General features: G+C 41.2%; 1 protein-coding gene across 1 annotated transcript in view; it reads right to left on the bottom strand.

The window, feature by feature from the left end:
- Positions 1–242: 242 nt before the first annotated feature.
- The window catches only part of SOS2 (SOS Ras/Rho guanine nucleotide exchange factor 2), a 36381-nt gene continuing 18247 nt past the window's right edge, over positions 243–18376 (bottom strand). The window contains exons 13-23 of the mRNA XM_063290565.1: positions 17655–17758; positions 15934–16150; positions 14671–14790; positions 13485–13647; positions 12798–12915; positions 11398–11570; positions 10212–10328; positions 8517–8778; positions 6085–6129; positions 3168–3277; positions 243–2652 (exon numbers count right to left, since the gene is read on the bottom strand). Of these exons, the coding sequence (XP_063146635.1) occupies positions 2152–2652; positions 3168–3277; positions 6085–6129; positions 8517–8778; positions 10212–10328; positions 11398–11570; positions 12798–12915; positions 13485–13647; positions 14671–14790; positions 15934–16150; positions 17655–17758 (1930 nt within the window). The 3' untranslated portion in view covers positions 243–2151. The remainder of the gene's footprint in view (positions 2653–3167; positions 3278–6084; positions 6130–8516; positions 8779–10211; positions 10329–11397; positions 11571–12797; positions 12916–13484; positions 13648–14670; positions 14791–15933; positions 16151–17654; positions 17759–18376) is intronic.

Below are 18376 nucleotides of genomic sequence, written 5' to 3'. Positions count from 1 at the left end.
CCTTCAGTATTACATAGGGTGAAACAGTTTACCACAAGCAGGTGACATGGAACTTCCTGGGCCACAAATAATCACTTACGCGTTAATCTCTGTGTCAGTAGAAAGGAGGAGTGCATCATGTTGGATTTTCTGCCTCCAGTACCAACTTGCCTAGAGCCACCTCTGATTCAAACATGCTAAGGAATTTCATCTATTTCCCTTAATCTGATGATCTTTGCAAGAATAATGTAACTTGATCAGTCTTTCTTAAAAATTAAAACCAGGTGGATTTATTAGTCTGGTTAAGAACTCTGATACAAAGAACAGTAAAAGGCCACAGACCAGTCAAGAGAAGGCGTTTGGATTCTACAGTACTTGAACATTGTAAAAGGAGAGCTGTTAGTCTATAATAGCAAAAAATCTAAGGGAGTCTGGTAGCACCTTTTCCAACTAACCCATTTTAATGCCAGCACTGAGCAAGAGATTGCTGAATGCACATATATCAAAAGGTTTCAGGCAACCTCAAGGTCTCAACAAACAAAGGGTTTTTGACAGGATAGTTGGTAATTGGTAAGCTACTGCTAATCTATCTCACATGTAACCTGTACCTACATAACCAACCTGTCTTCCCCTCCTTTCTCCTGCCATCCCAATTTAAATCCCACATCAGTCTAGCCACTCTACGCATCTGATTAAGTGAGCTGTGGCTCATGAAAGCTTATGCTTTTTAATAAAATTTGTTAATTGACAAAGGTGCTACCAGACCCCTCCTGATGTTTTTCAGTACTTGAACCAGACTCATTTAATATTCCATCCAGCTTGAATGGAAAAGAACAGCGTTCCACTGGCCAGAGGAAGGCCTCACTTATGTTTCAGAGAGTCCAAATAGCGTCCTTCAATATTTGCTGGTTTAAAGACCACATTTCCAGAAGGGACCCCATAATGACAGTGAAGATCTAATGGGGGGGAAGGGTGCTTAGGAGATGGTTTTCACCACTAATATGTAGGGAAATGCTTACAATAGTACAATGCACAGAAAGAACAGATTGCAGAAGAGGCCTCAAGTCACAGAAATGTATATAGGTTATTACTTCATAAATATACACTATAAACAACTGTACATCATATGGCGCAATAGCTTTGTTTGCCGAAACAGCAGGCAACTTTTTAGCTTAAGACACCTCCGCTTGTCTAAACAATGAAGGCACAACTGAGTATGACACACGTGCTAAATTCTCTTTGAACAGGTGGGTGAAGCAGACCCTCTTCTGACTTAATCAGAACGCTCGCGGCGCACCCTCTTGCTTTAGTGACCTATCTGTTCTCAACCTCAGCAGCAAAACTACAAAAAATTAAGACATGATGTCACTTAACATTTGAAAACAGCAGTAATATAATGGTCTATCACAAGCCTCTTGACTTTAATTTTTACTGAAAAGCAAGTATCCAAAGAGGTTTACAGAAACAAAATCAGAAACATAATGTAAGTCTCCGTGTTTTGGTGGGAAGGCCATCCGTTGTGGCATCCATTGGGCATAATCCACTGGAAAGTTCTCCCAGGTAAAGCACACTGAAATGAATCTATTCACTTCAACTGGGCTTGGGTGAGCGAGCTTCTCAATGCATCTTTCCTCTTCCCTGGTGCTTTCTAAAAGGCCACATTGCAGTCCCAATGCAGCTTGAAGACACATTTGGAGAAGGCTCTCCGATAAATTGCACCTTTAAAATATAGATATATAGATATATATCGGGAGAGAAAGAGAAGGCTGCTCATGCTCCAGTTTGGAAATAAAAAATCCACCGGCAACCACTTTTGTTTTGGCTCAGTGCAATGAACTGATGTCAGTTTAAAATTAGTGTAGTGTGTCATTTACAGTGCAAAATACGGTATTCTTTGTGCTGGCAAAACTGTCACAGCACTGAGGAGGAAGAGGAGAAGGCAGTGCTACTGATCCCCTGAGAAGGCTGTTGCCATGAGTAAACAGGCTAGAGTGAGTCTGGAGGCTATTCTTGTTGTTCCAATGCTTGAGGATGAGTCTTGATCAGCAGCACTCTGTTGCAAGTGTTTGCTGGACGGAGGGCTCAAATACACTGCATCATTGGAATAAATTAAGAAGAAAATGTAAGGTTTGGAGCTGCTATTTCCAGTGTCAATGACTACCACGATGAAGGTCACTGGGGGGCTTCCGCATTTTCTAGCAAAGAGTGTCTGTGCAAAGGAGGGTGAGAGAGTTCCCTCTTGTAAGTCTTTGGTGGCAGTTTCGGCAGCTGAGGACTGGAATTCTGACGAGGTGGGACTGGAGGTGCTGCAAGGCTGTTGGGATTTGGGCTGAGCATGCACCAACGACGCAAGATTCGGGGTGATGGGGTGCCAGGAGGAGTGTTAGGGGAGTTCGGGCACGTGCTAACTTCCCGGAGCCAGTCAGGCTCTCTGTGAAAGTGTCCCACGGGTGGTGGCTGAAGGCTGAACGAGCAGTTCACAAAATGCTCCGGAGGGCGAAGGGGCACCGGAGGAGGAGTGTCAGGCAGAGGATCTCTTGGTGGGGGAGGTGGGGGACTTTGCAGTGGCTGATCAAACAGGCCAGTGTAAGCTGGGACTCGCGGCTGTATCTTTGGAGGAGGTGGCTGTCTCGGGGGGACAGCAGGAGGATCATCATCAGACCTGGAACCACCCTGAAATGCACATGAGCAGAATCATCCAAACTGTCCCCAGTATAAATTATTTTGAGCAAGAACTTGCATTAACCCTCATATATCTCCATCTTCACATTTCCTTTTTCAGTCAGAAAACTGATATTCTCAGAATACAACATTCCATACCTCCTTTTTACCATTCCTGAACTTGAATGACAACTCCTCAAACAATTTAATTGAAAGTTAATTGTTCAAACTTCCCCCCAAATGAATGGAATTTAGCTCTAAAGACATGTATTTCAAAACCCCCGGGTACACCAACAAGCCAAGTTTGAGATGGTTAATATAGCAGAAATGAGGTTGGCACATGAGCTGATTAACATGAGGTATGCATGTGTGGGTTTGAGAGTATGCACGTGAAGATGCACAAACGTGTAACAAATTAAGCAGAGAGACTGAGCAGTGAGAAATCAATCACATCCAGCTATAAGATCTCTGCTTTGCTCATAATCTACAAATACACTTAAAGAAGATTCTTTCAAATAGAAGATTACCTTTGAGTTACAAAAATCCTGATCAAACTTCTTGCGAGGAGGCAGAGGAGGAGGAACCAGGGGCTCTTCACTTAATTTATGCAAACTCCCACACGAACTGAAGAATGATTCTGAAGAACGAAACAGAGTGCAAATTGCTTAATTATTTAATCTTTTGAAACCTTGTTTCTTAAGTGTGTAAGCCCTAGCAATTATTTTTGTATTTTCGATATATCCTTGTTTACTTTTTGCTTTCTCTACTCATAGTTTCTGTCTTTAAGACAGGATGGGAAAATCTGTGGGCAGCTTTCTACGCTGAATGGGGCTGACATTTTTGGACTTTAATATTTCTGGAGGTTTAGTGAGGTTAAGGGAAGCAGTTGCAAAGGCTTTGGGTAACCAACTGGCTTTGGGCCCCAAGCCTGCAAGCCTTTAGAAAGGCAATGAAAAGCTGGCTCTTCTCCCAGGTACCTGGGCCAGGATGAGCAAAGTTCTGATTTGGTAGGATGCAAAACATTTTAGTTCTGATAGCCATTTAATTGTTTTATTTTGTTTCGGCGCCATGTGCTGTTTTGTATTTATGTTTAATGATTTTGTACACCGTCTAGAGTCATATAGTTTGAATTGGGCTGCCATATTATTTTTAATATTAATAATAATATTTCCCACCCACCCCCACATCTATTTACAGTCATGACCAGAAATATTGGAACAAGGATAACTGTTTTGGCATTTGGCCTCTATACACCACCACATTGAAGTTGAAAGGAAACACACCCAGATGGGAGCAAAGTCAGGACTTTCAGCTGTAATTCAAGGGGTTTGACAAAAGTGGGGCACTAACCATTCAGGAAGTGCAGCCAGTGGCATACACACACACCCATCGTTGGTGGCTCATAAGTAATGGAACAAACCAACATCATTGCAAACGTAAGGATTGCCTTTAATACCTGGATGAAAATCCTTTGCAGTCAATGACTGCCAGAAGTCTGGGACCCATGGACATGACCAAATGCTGAGTTTCCTCCCTCGAGATGCTTTGCCAGGCCTTTACTGCAGCTGCCTTCAGCTGCTGCTTGTTTGTGGGTCTTTCTGCCTTCAGTCTTGTCTTCAGTAAGTGAAAAGCATGCTCTGTTGGGCTGAGATCAGGTGACTGACTTGGCCATTGAAGAACATTCCACTTCTTTGCCTTGAGAAACTCTTAGGTAGCTTTTGCTGTATGTTTTGGGTCATTATCCATCTGCAATATGAAGCAGCGTCCTATCAGTTTGGCAGCATGTGGCTGAATCTGAGCAGAAAGTATAGCCCTATACACTTCAGAATTCATCCTGATGCTTTTATCAGCAGTCAGGTCATCAATAAACACCAGCGATCCGGTTCCATTGGCAGCCATACATGCCCATGCCGTAACACTGCCTCCACCATGTTTGACAGATGATGTGGTGTGCTTTGGATCATGAGCTGTTCCTTTGCTTCTCCATACTTTTCTCTTCCCATCATTCTGGTGCAAGTTAATCTTGGTTTCATCAGTCCAAAGAATCTTATTCCAGAACTGGGCAGGATTTTTTAGGTGTTTGCTGGCAAAGTCTAATCTGGCCATTCTGTTCTTGAGAGTTACCGGTGGTTTGCACCTTGTTGTGAAGCCTCTGTATTTACATTCATAAAGCCGTCTCTTGACTGTAGATGTTGACAATGACATGCCTACCTCCTCAAGAGTGTTCTTGACCTGGCTAGATGTTGTGAAAGGGTTCCTCTTCACCATGAGCAGAATTCTGCAGTCATCCACTTTAGCTGTCTTCCGTGGTCTTCCAGGCCTTTTGCTGAGCTTGCCAGTTAATTCCTTTTTTTTCAGCATGTTCTGAACTGTTGTATTGGCCACTCCCAATGTTTTTGCTCTCTCTCTGATGGGTTTATTTTGTTTTCTCAGCCTAATGATGGCCTCCTTCACTCTCATGGACACATCTTTGGACCTCATGTGAGAGTTCCAGTGAACAGCTACCAAATGCAAATGTAACACTCAGAACCACCTCCAGGCCTTTTATCTGCTTGATTGGTCATGGGGAACCCAGGAAACAGGCCACACCTGGCCATGCAGCTGCTTGTCAGCCATTTGTTCCATTACTTATGAGCCACCAAGGATGGGTGTGTGCGTGAGCCACTGGCTGCACTTCCTGAATGGTTAGTGCCCCACTTTTGTCAAACCCCTTGAATTACAGCTGAAAGTCCTGACTTCACTCCCATCTGGGTGTGTTTCCTTTGAACTTCAATGTGGGTTCAGAGGCCAAATGTCAAAACAGTTATCCTTGTTCCAATATTTCTGGTCCTGACTGTATTATGCATGCATGCATGCATGCATGCATCCATCCTCTACCTACCTACCTACCTACCTACCAATCAATCTATGTCAACTCAATGAGGTGAACACACCTAATACTCCTTTCTCCTCCTATTTCCCCCACAACAACTCTGTGAGGTGAGTTGGGCTGAGAGAGGGACTGGCCCAAGGTCACCCAGCTGGCTTTCATGCCTCAGGCGGGACTAGAACCCATAGTCTCCTGGTTTCTAGGTCAGTACTTTAACCACTACACCAAACTGGCCAAATATAAATGTTATCAATAAATAATTGTGCACTTTAAAACCTCAAACAACAGGAAGAAACTGTTCTAATTTTGGGGGGAGGTTTGGCATTCTCTGAAGCCTCCCCAGGCCTCAAGGCACCCATATCATCCCTCAAGCTGCCCCGAAAGCCCCAACCTCCCCAGAAGAGTCTGACACTCACCCATTCTGGAAATGTTATGAGATCATTGGTCATGTCCCCTGCCACCTTTAGACAGGGCCAAATATTGTACAGCTTTAGGGTTACAGTGACTCTTGATGCTCTTCTGTATACATATGCAAAGAGACAATGGAATTCTACAGGAGCAACCAAAGTACTTACTTGACTGAGGCAAAAGGACAGGAGCAAATATGCTGTTGTTGCTACCTGTGAAGAGAAGGCAGAAAGGAGATAATTAGGAACGTTTTACATGTCAAAATACCATTTAGAATTGAAAATACAGCTCAGAGAAAAATGGTGTCATTAACTGTAAGTGACACAACTTTCTGTCACCTGAACTTGACAAAAAGAGCATGATGACTGCTCTGGCCTCTTACAGCCTTTCCCCATTTGCATCACCAAACAGGCCCCAGCAATCGCTTTTTTCTACTTGGTTCTCAAGACATTGCCTTCTTCTGATCCCCAGGCCTTACCTGAGGCAGCCTTAAGTTATCCTCAGGTAAAATAATGTCTTCTTTCTGCTATTGACACAGTTTTTGCCATGCGTACTATCCGGCACACCTGACCAACTACCGATTAGTGGCACAGTCAGATGACCTCTGTGAGGTGGGATCTGTCCAGTCTTATTGGTGCATGCATGCCTCCTCCCCTCAGGAGGGTCCAGCTCTTTCAAACCAGATTCCTCCTATACCAGCCAGGATGCTAAGCTGATCTTTGACTCAGGCACCAGGATTTTCAAGAGGGATTTTGAGGCTTGTAGGGAAAAGCAGAATGAATTTAGGAAGTCAGCAATGAAATGCTGTGGGGAATAAACTATTTCATTATTAAAAAGCAGGAACAGCTGCCTATAGTCAATTAACCCACAAATATTCTGCTATGAGCTCTTTGAAGAAGGTATTATAATACGAAGCATAGAGTTATGGAAAGCATTTCTCTACAGGTAGTCCTTGGTTAATGACCACTCATTCAGTGACCATTCAAAGTTCCAGCAGTGCTGAACAAGTGGTACTTACGACTGGCCCTTGAAGTTCCAGCTGCCCCAGCACCCCCTCGGTCATGTGATCGCAATCTGGGTGCTTGGCAACTGGCTTGTACTTATGACAGTTGCAGCGTCCCACTGTCATGTGATCTCCATTTGTGACCTTCACTGCCAGCTTCCCACAAGCAAAGTTAATGGGGAAGCCGGCAGGGAACATTGCAAGATCCCCATGGTTTTCTCCCCTGAGTAGCCCAGCTATGGTGCCCGCAGCACCCCCCTGCCCATGACAGACACCTGCACACCCTCCCGCACCTGGCAGCAGCCACCCCCGGCCCCACTGTGCTCACGCCACTATGGCCACCTACACACCCTCACACACCCTTGCACATCCGGCAGCAGCCACCCCCAGCCCTGCTTGTGTGTCAATGGTCACCAGTGCACCCTCGCAAACCTGGAAGCAGCCACCCCTGGCCCCGCAGCGCTCACACTGTGCCACTCCAGCCACTCTGCACCCTCGCGCACCCTCTCCAACCCAGCAGCAGCCACCCCTGGCCCTCTGCTCTTGCGCCGTGCCGGCCACCCACACACGCTCCCCCACCCAGCAGCAGCCACTTCCCTGCTCACTGGCCTACTTGGGAACTGCCTGGGACTGCAACTTCCTGCTGGCTTCCCCAATGACTTTGCTTGTTGGGAGCCAGCAGGAAGTTTGTTTATTTATTTCCTATCCTGCCTTTTTTATTTTTATAAATAACTCAAGGCGGTGAACATACCTAATACTCCCTCCTCCTATTTTCCCCACAACAACAACGCTGTGAGGAGATTTGGGCTGAGAGAGAGTACCTGGCCCAAGGTCACCCAACTGGCTTTCATGCCTCAGGCAGGACTAGAACTCATAGCCTCCTGGTTTCTAGCCTGGAGCCTTCACCACTAGACCAAACTGGCTCTCTTAGCCAGTTCTATTAAGTTGTGAGGAGCTTAATGACTTGCAATCCTCACTGAATGATGGCAGTAGGGAGTGCCATCACAAAGCAATGTGGTCACGTGACACTGCACTTTAAGACCGGTCCCAATTGTCATTGTAACCTGAGTGTTTTGCAAGACTCAAAAGGCTACAGCAGAAATCCCTAGGTCTGCATGCACATGAAGAAGGTGAAGCAAATGGCTCTGCAGGCTCATTCGTGACAGCTGGGAACTGCTGAAGCAGCCATAGGAGCTTTGCAAAACATGGAGTGGCTTTAATGATTCAAAGACCACTCTTTGTTCAAAGGCTTTGCATGGGCCTAATAAAAAGTTAAGGAAAAGAGATGGTGAGCATAAACATTTGGGAGTTAAAACACAGATGTCCACTGTGCCATTAACTCTGAGTTCAGTTATAAATGGCATGAAAAGAAATACGTTTTGTTCCAGGTCTCAAAAGTTAAAAGACAAAAAAAGCTGCATTCAAAATACATTAAGTTGGTGAATAGATCTTTCAGAAGTATTCCCATCTACCTCTCATCCTCTAAACCAGACTTACCATACTATGGTAGAATGGTAAAGCTGCAAATATCAGAAATAATTTCGGTTTCATTTTATTACTGTAGTTAAAGAACGTAAGGTTGCTCGAAATACTTACCGTAGGAGCTGTTGAGATCAATGTCTATGAACACACTGACTTCTGATGATGCGGACACCGGAGGAGTAGATGGTATGTTTGGTGAAGTTGGTGCTGATGCTGCAGACTCCTGCTCAGCTTCAGTAATTCTACTAAAACTAATCTTATAAGGCTCCTTTTCAAGAGGAGTTGGATGCCCTCTCAATGTGCCAGTTGTGGAGCTGTGCCTGCCAGCATTTGGCCTTATTCCAGGAGATTTTAGAGAGTAGCTTGTTTTTCTAGGCTAAAAGAGAGAGAGAAAAAAAATCCCACAATTTTATCTCCTTCTCTCTGTTTCTTCGGGCTATTTTGCTTTATGTCTAGAAATACAAGAAAATACATCAGTGCAAAAAAGACTAATCATGCTAAACTAGGAAAATTGCTTTTTTACTTCTTAAGCCATCTTTTGTTTAAGAATGAAATGCTAATTTATACATAAATCAACAGTATCTGCCTTCAAACAACATTTGATTGCATGCTTTTATCTCCTCTGATACACAAGGAAGTAAAATTTCCATTTTGCTTCGAAATAGAATTCTCCATTGGAAAAAACCAAAATGTCTTTTGAAGGCTTAGATTAATGTAAGCATTAATTATGTAGAATAATTCAGGACTCTCCATATTAAAGTGCCATTTAACACTACAAAGTAATTTTGTGTTGCTATTTTTCAGCAATTGAGAATATAATACTTTTCCTGGAGGCCTTGCCAGGTTTAAGAAAAGAACAGTAACTCTGCAAAGGTCCCCTGTGCAAGCACCGAGTCATGTCTGACCCTTTGGGGGGATACCACTTTCACGATGTTTTCTTGGCAGACTATATCAGGGTGGTTTGCAATTGCCTTCCCCAGCAGTCACCTTCCCCAGCAAGCTGGGTATTCATTTTACCAACCTCGGAAGGATGGAAGGTTGAGTCGACCTGAGCCGGCTACCTGAGAATCCAGCTTCCACTGGGATCGAACTCGGGTCGTGGGGAGAGTGTCAGTTGCAATACTGCCACCAGCCACACAAGGCTCATCTCTCAACATACACCATTATTTTTTCCACATCAGATGCATACACTATCAAATGGAATCATATACAGCTAGTCCTCACTTACTAACCATTTGTTCAGCAACAGTTCAAAGTTACAATGGTGCTGAAAAAGGAGACTTAGGATGGGTCCTTGAAGTTCTGGCTGTCACAGCACCCCTGCAGTCACGTGATTGCAATTTGGGAGCTTAGCAACTGACTCACAATTACAACAGTTGAAGCGTCTTGTGGTCAGGTGATCACCATTTGTGACCTTCCCTGACGACTTCCCACAAGCAAAGTCAATAGGAAAGCCAGCAGGGGAGGTCGCAAGTCGCTCCTGTAAGTCACTTGCACCCTTCCCCACCTGGCAGCAGCCACCCCCAGCCCTGCTGTACTCATGGGTCACTTGTGCACCCACTCTGGCCTGGTAGCAGCCACCCTGACCCTGATGCACTTGCTCGGTGCCTTATCTGCCTGCCAGGCTGCTTGCAAGCTGCCTAGGACTCAGTTAACAACCCACAATCCTCGCTTAACGAAGGCAATGGGGAGTTCCAGGATGTAGTCATATGACATTGTGCTTTATGACTGCATCATTTAGCAACAGGAATTCCGGTCCCAATTACAGTTGTTAACTAAGGACTACCTGTACACCATTTCAAGACTTACATATCTAGAGGGCTGCTTGCAGTTTCGTGGCTCAATCTCCTGAGATTTGTTGAATAAATAGTCTGTGAATTCTTTTTCTGGGGAACTTCCCATGGGGTTCAAATTTTCAAAGAATCTCTGAAAAGACAAAAAAATAACTTTTCAACTAACTGTATTATAACAAGAAGTTCCAGTCAATATCAACATGTGCACCCCCACCGCCCGCAAGATTCTAGGAATCCCATTTGTTTCCAGGCTCTCACTCAGTCTACACTGTATCATATTTTACTTCCACGGATATTCTTAGCAATGTCGGAATGGCACTGTATGTATACACGGTGTATGTGAAACAGGCAAATGGCTCTACTTCCATACATTTTAAAATGAAAGCAAACATCCTTTCCAGGATATGAATGGCTGCTTCAGTTTAATGGTGGCTGCAGTGCAACACTCCCATCTAATGTCACAAGTTGATACTTTCATCAGGGAAATCTAAGAAGCCGGACACTTTGAGTGATTTACTGCTAAATCTGATCCTCACCAACACAGAAAATATTGATATACAATCACATAATTAGAAGAGACCTCTACTACAACTCTCTGCTTAGACCCTCTGAAAGATTATGCTTCAGCCTCCATTTGAAGACCGCTAGCAAAGAGAACCCAATACTTTATGTAGCAGCCTATTCCACTGGCTGGTAGCTCACAGCATCAGGAAGTTCCTTTTGACTTCTAGCCTGAACCCGCTTCCTCATACTTCTAACCCACTGGTTTTGGCACTGCCTTTCAGACGTTAGAAATATTTCTGCTTCTGCTTCTGTGTGACAACCCTTCAGATATTTTGAAGGGGCTAGCATATCTCTGCACAATTTATTTTCTGTAGGCTAAACATATCCAGATAATTTAACAGTTCCTCACAAAACTTGTTTTCCAGACCCCTCTGGTAGCCCTCCTCTGGGTTTACTCCAATTTGTTGCTGTCCTTTATGAAATGTGGTGCTCAGAACTAGGGTGTGACCTGGGTGGAACAGAGTGGAACCATTTCCTGTGATCTGGCCACTGTGTCCCCATTCGTGTGCTCCATGACAGCATTTGTCTTTTTAGCAGCTGCGTTACACTGATGGCCTAGTCTCAGCAAAGCACCAAAACGCTATTTGTCATCTTATCGAATGCAGAGGGAACTCTCTCCGCAATTGCTGTCCAATTACCCGGATGTCTGGCTCAACGCGCAAACAGTACGGCTGGTTCTGATACTGTTGGATTTCTCCTGTGATTTCAGCCACCTTCCTCCTTTTACTGAAGTTGATCAGTCCTTTCCCTTGTCTTTTTAGGAAGTCAGGATTCCCTTCTTCTGTCTTTAGAATATTTGTTAAGTATATTCCTAATTAGAGAGAAAGGGCAAAAGGATTTTAGCTTGTTCACAACCATGCCTTCTTTTTTGTTTATGACCATGACAGAGACTCTAAAATTAGCCTTAAATGGGCAATTGTGCGTGACATATTGCATTACCTTTTTGAGTTTCAGAATGTCTGAGGAGAAGGAGCTGACACTTCACATTATGAACTGACTAGGAAGCTTTGGGGAAGTATTCTTCTTTATTCTCTGCATCCAGGTATTAACTCAAGCCTACTTTTGTGGGCTGTTGTGCTATGTAATAAATTATCAAAACCGATCAATTATAAAGAAGGGGCGAGATTCCTCTTAAGTCATCCGCAACCGTTATCAAGTAAGAATGTAAAATCATATGTTATGAACACATTTTATAGCACATTTTACAATGAGACATAGAGGTTGTACCCATGCCTGTTCATTAGTAAAACAGACACCAATGGTTGAATGGATTCCCCTTCTCCCCTGCAGACCCTACACACTTCCCCAAAGCCTGAGAGAACTTTTGATGCACATCTGAATGGTGAGAGGGAAGATAAATAAGTGCAAGTCTTGCTGTCCAAGTTTGAGTAACAGCAAATGAGAAAACTACTACCTTCTGTTGGATCAACCATAACTTAAGAATGACTCAATTTCCTGACAAAAGGAACTCAGCAGAACCTGAAAGATGACACATTTCTAAACCATTTTGGACCAATAAGTGACAAGCTTACCATCTTCCTCCTCTGTCAAATGACAAAGAACAATCAAAGCTTTTTTCTTAACAGTTTCAAGCAAGCAAGCAGGGGCCAAAATCATTAAAAAAAATTAAGGTGAGATTTAATAGATTCAAATGCACAAAGAAAATTTCACTTCACTGATGTATCTATTTCTTTAAAACCAATATACCTTCCAGTAAATATGTTATGTCCTTAGATTCTACCCCATCCCACAACTGGACTGAAATATGCAGGAATGATGGTAGTCTAAATAAATTTAGATAGCACAGTGCTTATTTGGAGCCACATTCTGAGAGCATTTCAGCAATCATCTCAAATCAAAATACATTTTGTTTTTTACACTAAATTAATATGAGAAAGAAAAATATTCAGCAGAAAAGCACTCTCTCAAAAGATAGTGCAAAATACCCTAGAAAGGATATCACAATTTCATTAACTATTTATGGATTAACAGGAATATAAGAAACAGCCACTGTTTCTGCCTCTGTGGCATAACTTACCAAAGAAAGGCACACATGGCGGATTGATTGATTTGAGTTTAGCAAGGTATTTTTTAAAGTGATCTTGACTTAGTTCTACTGCTTCATCTAAAATTTTCTTTTTTCTTTCTTGCAGTGCCTGATATCAGATAGAAAAAAAAATCCACATTTTGATATTGCAGGATATGTCTGTGCAATATTCAGTGCTGGCCAGAAATAGTGAAATCTTCACAACACCTCTTTGTTCTATATCATTCTTTGATCCCTATTTCTCAAATATTACTGTTCTTTGGGCCAGAAATTGTGAAATCTTCACAACATCTCTTTGTTCTATATCATTCTTTGATCCCTATTTCTCAGATATTACTGGTCTTTGCTGTCAAAATGCCTTACACAGAATCATCTTGGCTGCTATATACTCTGTTTTTTGTTATTAAGTATACATGGTTCTAAAACTAGTTCTAAGGTCATAGATAAATGGTAATAGTAAAATGTACATTTTCCATGGGATAGGATATATGCCTTGAGTTCCTGTACAAAAGGCAGGATACAAATTTAACAAACAAAGCATTAGTTTACTTAGTTTTAGAAATAATTCCTACCATGTTATTCACATTTGTACTGAATTGCTGCTGCCATAAGTATAAAACAACTGTATTTTAAAATCATTGGTTACACTTTGATTACTGGCCAGCCACCAAGACTTACTTCAAACGTGTGGTCTAGTCTGTAGACGGAGACAGAATTCATTGCGCTGACTATCTCAAGAACTCCATTAAAATTATTTAAGTCCTGGAAAACCTGCAAAATTTCTATAATCCTGCTTAACACAGCTACTCGCTCTTCAAAGTTTTCCATTTCTACTATACACCTAATTTGGAAAAAGGAGAAAAAACAGCACAGAGGTTTGTTGGATGCTATTGTACTGTAAAACAATTGTCATATTTTCATTTTGACCCTCCCTCAAGTAGAATAAGATGGTACTTTTTAAACCTTTTGTAATGCTCACAATAAACAGACTAATACTGAGTAAGGAAGTTGCTCAAGACCACCCAGTTTCTCAAGGCTGAGGAGTGCTTTGAACTCAAGCCCCTAAAAAACCCGTGTAATATTTTAAACATCATGTTACTCTGACACAGTATGATGATATAAGCCCCCTCATCTTCAGTGTGGTGCCCACAAGGAATGTGGACTACGGTTACTGAGGAGCAACTCTTCACTGGGGGGGATTTTCACTGACAAGAATCTATCTATACCTTTTAATGAAGGGGGAACAGAGTTTAATCTGGTAATTTTTGAAATTTTTAAAAAAGTCATTGTATGTTATCTCATAATCCACCCATCCCTTTCTGCCTTGCTTATAAAACTAATTTCCAATACTGGGTACAAGAACTATAGAACGAATGAGCCCCACAATGTTTTCTTTTTCTTAAAGTGATATGATGACTCTGCCACTGTCACAAAAGTTTGAGATTAGCAAATAAGAGTGTTAAGCATTCAGCATTAATCCATAGGTTAAAGCTGTACAGGAATAATGCCATTATATCATTCATTTACTAAGTACTTAATTCTGAAAGAATTTAGGACTATTTTGTTTTTGTTTAGCTTCCTCCAAACTTTCCACTAAAAATCTGCCCCATCCCTAGCAGCTACATCAGAGGTGCAAAAAATAGAGTTGGCCAATATCTATTGTGGGCCCTAAGACTCCAATGGAGTGGGTGGTAAAAAAAAAAATTGCCCCCCTCTTTTTTTGCATGTTTTACAGTTGGTGAGTTGGGCATCCTTTTCAACCCCTGCAAAGATGACCCCTCCACGATGCCATACCATTCCGTGCAAATTCTAGCTCTTGAGATGAAAAAAATTGCATACTCTTGATATAAGTGATTTTACTCACTTTTCAAACCAAAGTGTAAGATTTGTTGTATGCCGAATCATTTTCAGTAGATTTGGGGAATTAATTTCTTTATCTTCTTTTGTCCACACACTCCCAACAAGTTCTGAAGGCTGGACAGCCCTGATACAGAAAAAACAAGATGATTTTGTGTGTGTGCGCGTGCGCGTGCGCATGCATGTGTGTACTCATGCATGCAAATGCATCCATGTGCACAGTGGGAAGAGTATGATATAAAGAAAATTCAGAAGCATCTCCAGACATTTCAATTTAGGGAAATTACAATGTAATAATCTGTGCAGCTGTTATGGACTCTTCCCTTTTAATTTGCTAAGCAATTCTCCCAAAGGAGGGAAGTCCAGCTAGAAGGACAATCATCTATGATGGGATACAACTGTCATTCCAAGTGGTCATCTTTTTTTTTAATGACAGTAAAAGTAGCCTCCCCATCTATTTGTTTGAGTTGGATCCACAGCTTGAACATAAATTATTTTTTACTTTTCTTCTAGAAGTAACTAATTGTTCAAGTGCTCAATTATAAATATATTTAGCACTGTAATGTACTTTAGGTGAATAAAGCATGTTAAGTATATTGTCTCAGTACTCATAAAGTCACCCGAGTACCTTTCTTCACATTACTTTGAAGGGAATGGGCAGCAGATACAACTTCTGAAGTAGTGACCTACTGGATCAGTTTCACGTATAAAACTGCCTTACAACAAATCATATCATTGCTCCATTTAGTCCAGGATTACCTAGCTTAGCCTTCCCTAATCTTGTCCTCCAGATGTGATGGACTGAAACTCCCATCAGCCCAATCATACAGGCCAACAAAAGGGATAATGGGACCTCTAGTCCGGACACCTTTTACAAGGTGCTCTAATTGATAGAACTAAGATTTCAGACAGACTTCTTTTTCAAAGCTGCTACCTGAAATCATTTTAACAGAAATTATCCGTGTTCAAACTTGCACACAGAAAATTCATGCTCTACCATCAAAAACTCTACATTATCCAGTTTACTTCAGGGCTTACTGCTCATCTCTTAACCACTATGTTACATTAGCTTATTACTGAAGGAGTATATACTGTAAATATCAAACCTGTCACTATCAGTATTGCATTCATTATATTGCTCTATACTATACTACAGTATACTGTACTATTCAAACTGAGTTTGCACAATGAACCTGATTAAGAAAGGAGCATTTTGCCATTTGAATTATGTGATGGAAGGAATCGTCAGCCCAACAAAACAGTGGTCTACCTGTAGAGATCAGATTCCAGAAGGGTTAGCTGCCGTGCAATCTCTATGGGATGCAATGTCATGAGGTCAAATGTCTCAAACTGACGGCTGATATGCCACTCAATTGGAGGTGGTGGGCTCTCAAATGTTATGTTATGGCTAATGCCATTTGCATGAGCTTGTTTTTTCCTCCTGATTATCTTTGCAATGGATTCCACCCACTTTTTCATGGATTTGCCTGGAAGACACATCAGACATTGCTAGTAGTTTGTATAAAGGCTTTCAATATCAGAGGTGCACAGCATGAATTCATTGGTACTTCATGTAGCAAGTATGAAATAGAACAAACTTTCCTTATTAACAATTAACATCAGCTCTGGGGATAATGTTTTACAAGACAAATCTGAGATAGCAAACTGTTTAGCAAGTACATTGTATGCATTTGCTAAAATATATTCTGCGCACTGAAAAATGCCGTGTAGGAGGATACATTTGAAATAAAAGAACTTGGTTCTTCCCATTTTAAAATAATGACCATCTGTTTTAATATGTTGTAGCAGAATACACATGATGTTTTACAACCAGGCCAACAGCATTTAAACTGGGAAAATAAGGAAGGCCTTCAGGGCTAGACTTCTAATTTAGCATTGTAGTGGGCAATGAGATATCTAGGGTAATACTCAAACAGAGCAGAAGAAATCAGAACCACTACCATTAAACTTAAATTGTGAGCTAAGAAAAAACAGCATTCTGCCAGTTGTAGGCTATTAAGTAAGAAATCCCCTGTATCTTACTTCGTATAACTACTTCTACATTTTGCACATTTCATTCTGCTTTTTGTCTGTCTTCTCCATCATCAACTGTTGGTTTACTTAACAAGGGACTGTAATTTGGAATGGCAGGCAATTAATCTCCAAGCTCTTAAGCAGGTGAGTTTCTGAGCTAAGGAAAGATGCCAGGGATTTTCTAGAATCAAGGTACGTAATTTCTTATTTTATAAAACAACCCCTCCCGTGAAAATCTTGTTCAGCAACACTATTGGCTTTTTTTTTTCAGGAACATTATGACAGAAAATTAAAGCAAAGAAGAATTCTATATCCCAAACTGCATCTAATGGCCCTGGGCACGCCAGAAATTACAGCCAATATTGGAACTGGATGACTGCAGTTGTTCTCTAAACTAGACATGCTGATACCTTTTTGGTTATGCTGATGGAAACAACTTCAAATGTAAGACTACAAACAAAGCTCACTCAACCAGCGACATCTTCAGGCAAGCATTCACCTGTCAGAGTTGCTTTACTACAATATTAGATCTTCCACATTAAAAATGGCATGTGTGATTTTACATTTATCTGTCTAAATGGAAACATGAATGACAGGCCTGACTCTTCTCATTTCATGTGATAATGGTCACAGGTTTCCTAGAAAAGCATGAAATTAGGATAAGAAACATTATCCGTACTCTAATTTTTAATGGAAGAAACAAGGCACAAATGCAGAAGCATTATGTAATGTAATGCTTTTTCTTTTGTAAACAGAAAATAGATCAGAAAGGAAACTGATATAATAACACTGTCTCATAATAACTGAAAATACCATTGTCTTCTGATCTGTGAACAAGCGCAGAGCAAAGGAACACTCAGGATTTGTAAAAAGCTAAAGATGAGAATCTATGAAATAACTGAGAAATAATGCTGAATGTTCACAGTTAAAAGAAAATTACCAACTAAAATTATATACCTCTTACAGTGGAAATAAATGTCTCCAGTCTATCAAGTAACTCTTGATCTCTCTCAAAGTCATAAAAATGATGTTCTACCCAGTGCCGAAACACATTCAATACCCTTAAGGGAAAAAAGAGAGAAGAGAAAAAATGTCACTATTTTTAATTTTCACAAACCGAGGCTGAGGTAAACTGATTCACCAACTGATGATAAAACAGGTATACTGGAGTGAGATGGCATCTGAAATGAACTTCTGAATTAAAAAAAAGTTTCCTCAGTTGGAAAAAAAAAGACTGTGCTTACTATGACTAACAAATCATACATGCAGTTGGAACTATAAAGATGCAACATCTGCAACGTTCCAAGAAAAAAAAACACCTTTCAGAGACACATTTAAGCATTGGGGTAATTCAAGACCACAACCAAATCTTACCCAAAATAAATGAAAATAATACCATTGTGGCATACTGTTTGTGGTAAAGTTCTTTTCTCCCCCACTATGTCTTCAAAAATGTTCTAATATCATGAGATGATAGATACTTTCTAGATAATTTATCCTTAGAGATTTTACAGCTTCCTTTGAAGCTGTGCTAATGTTGTACAAATAATATATATTTTCAACTTGGATGATTTCTATTTTATTGGAAATAATGCTTTCCTTTGAGTATCCTGTTATTGTGACCATCATTATAATGTCAATCTATTGAATACAGGATAACATGGCTTGCATTTTTACTT

This window comes from Candoia aspera, chromosome 1, assembly GCF_035149785.1.
Source record: "Candoia aspera isolate rCanAsp1 chromosome 1, rCanAsp1.hap2, whole genome shotgun sequence".
NCBI classification, from domain to species: Eukaryota; Metazoa; Chordata; class Lepidosauria; order Squamata; family Boidae; genus Candoia; species Candoia aspera.
This window is presented reverse-complemented; position numbering and strand designations above follow the sequence as displayed.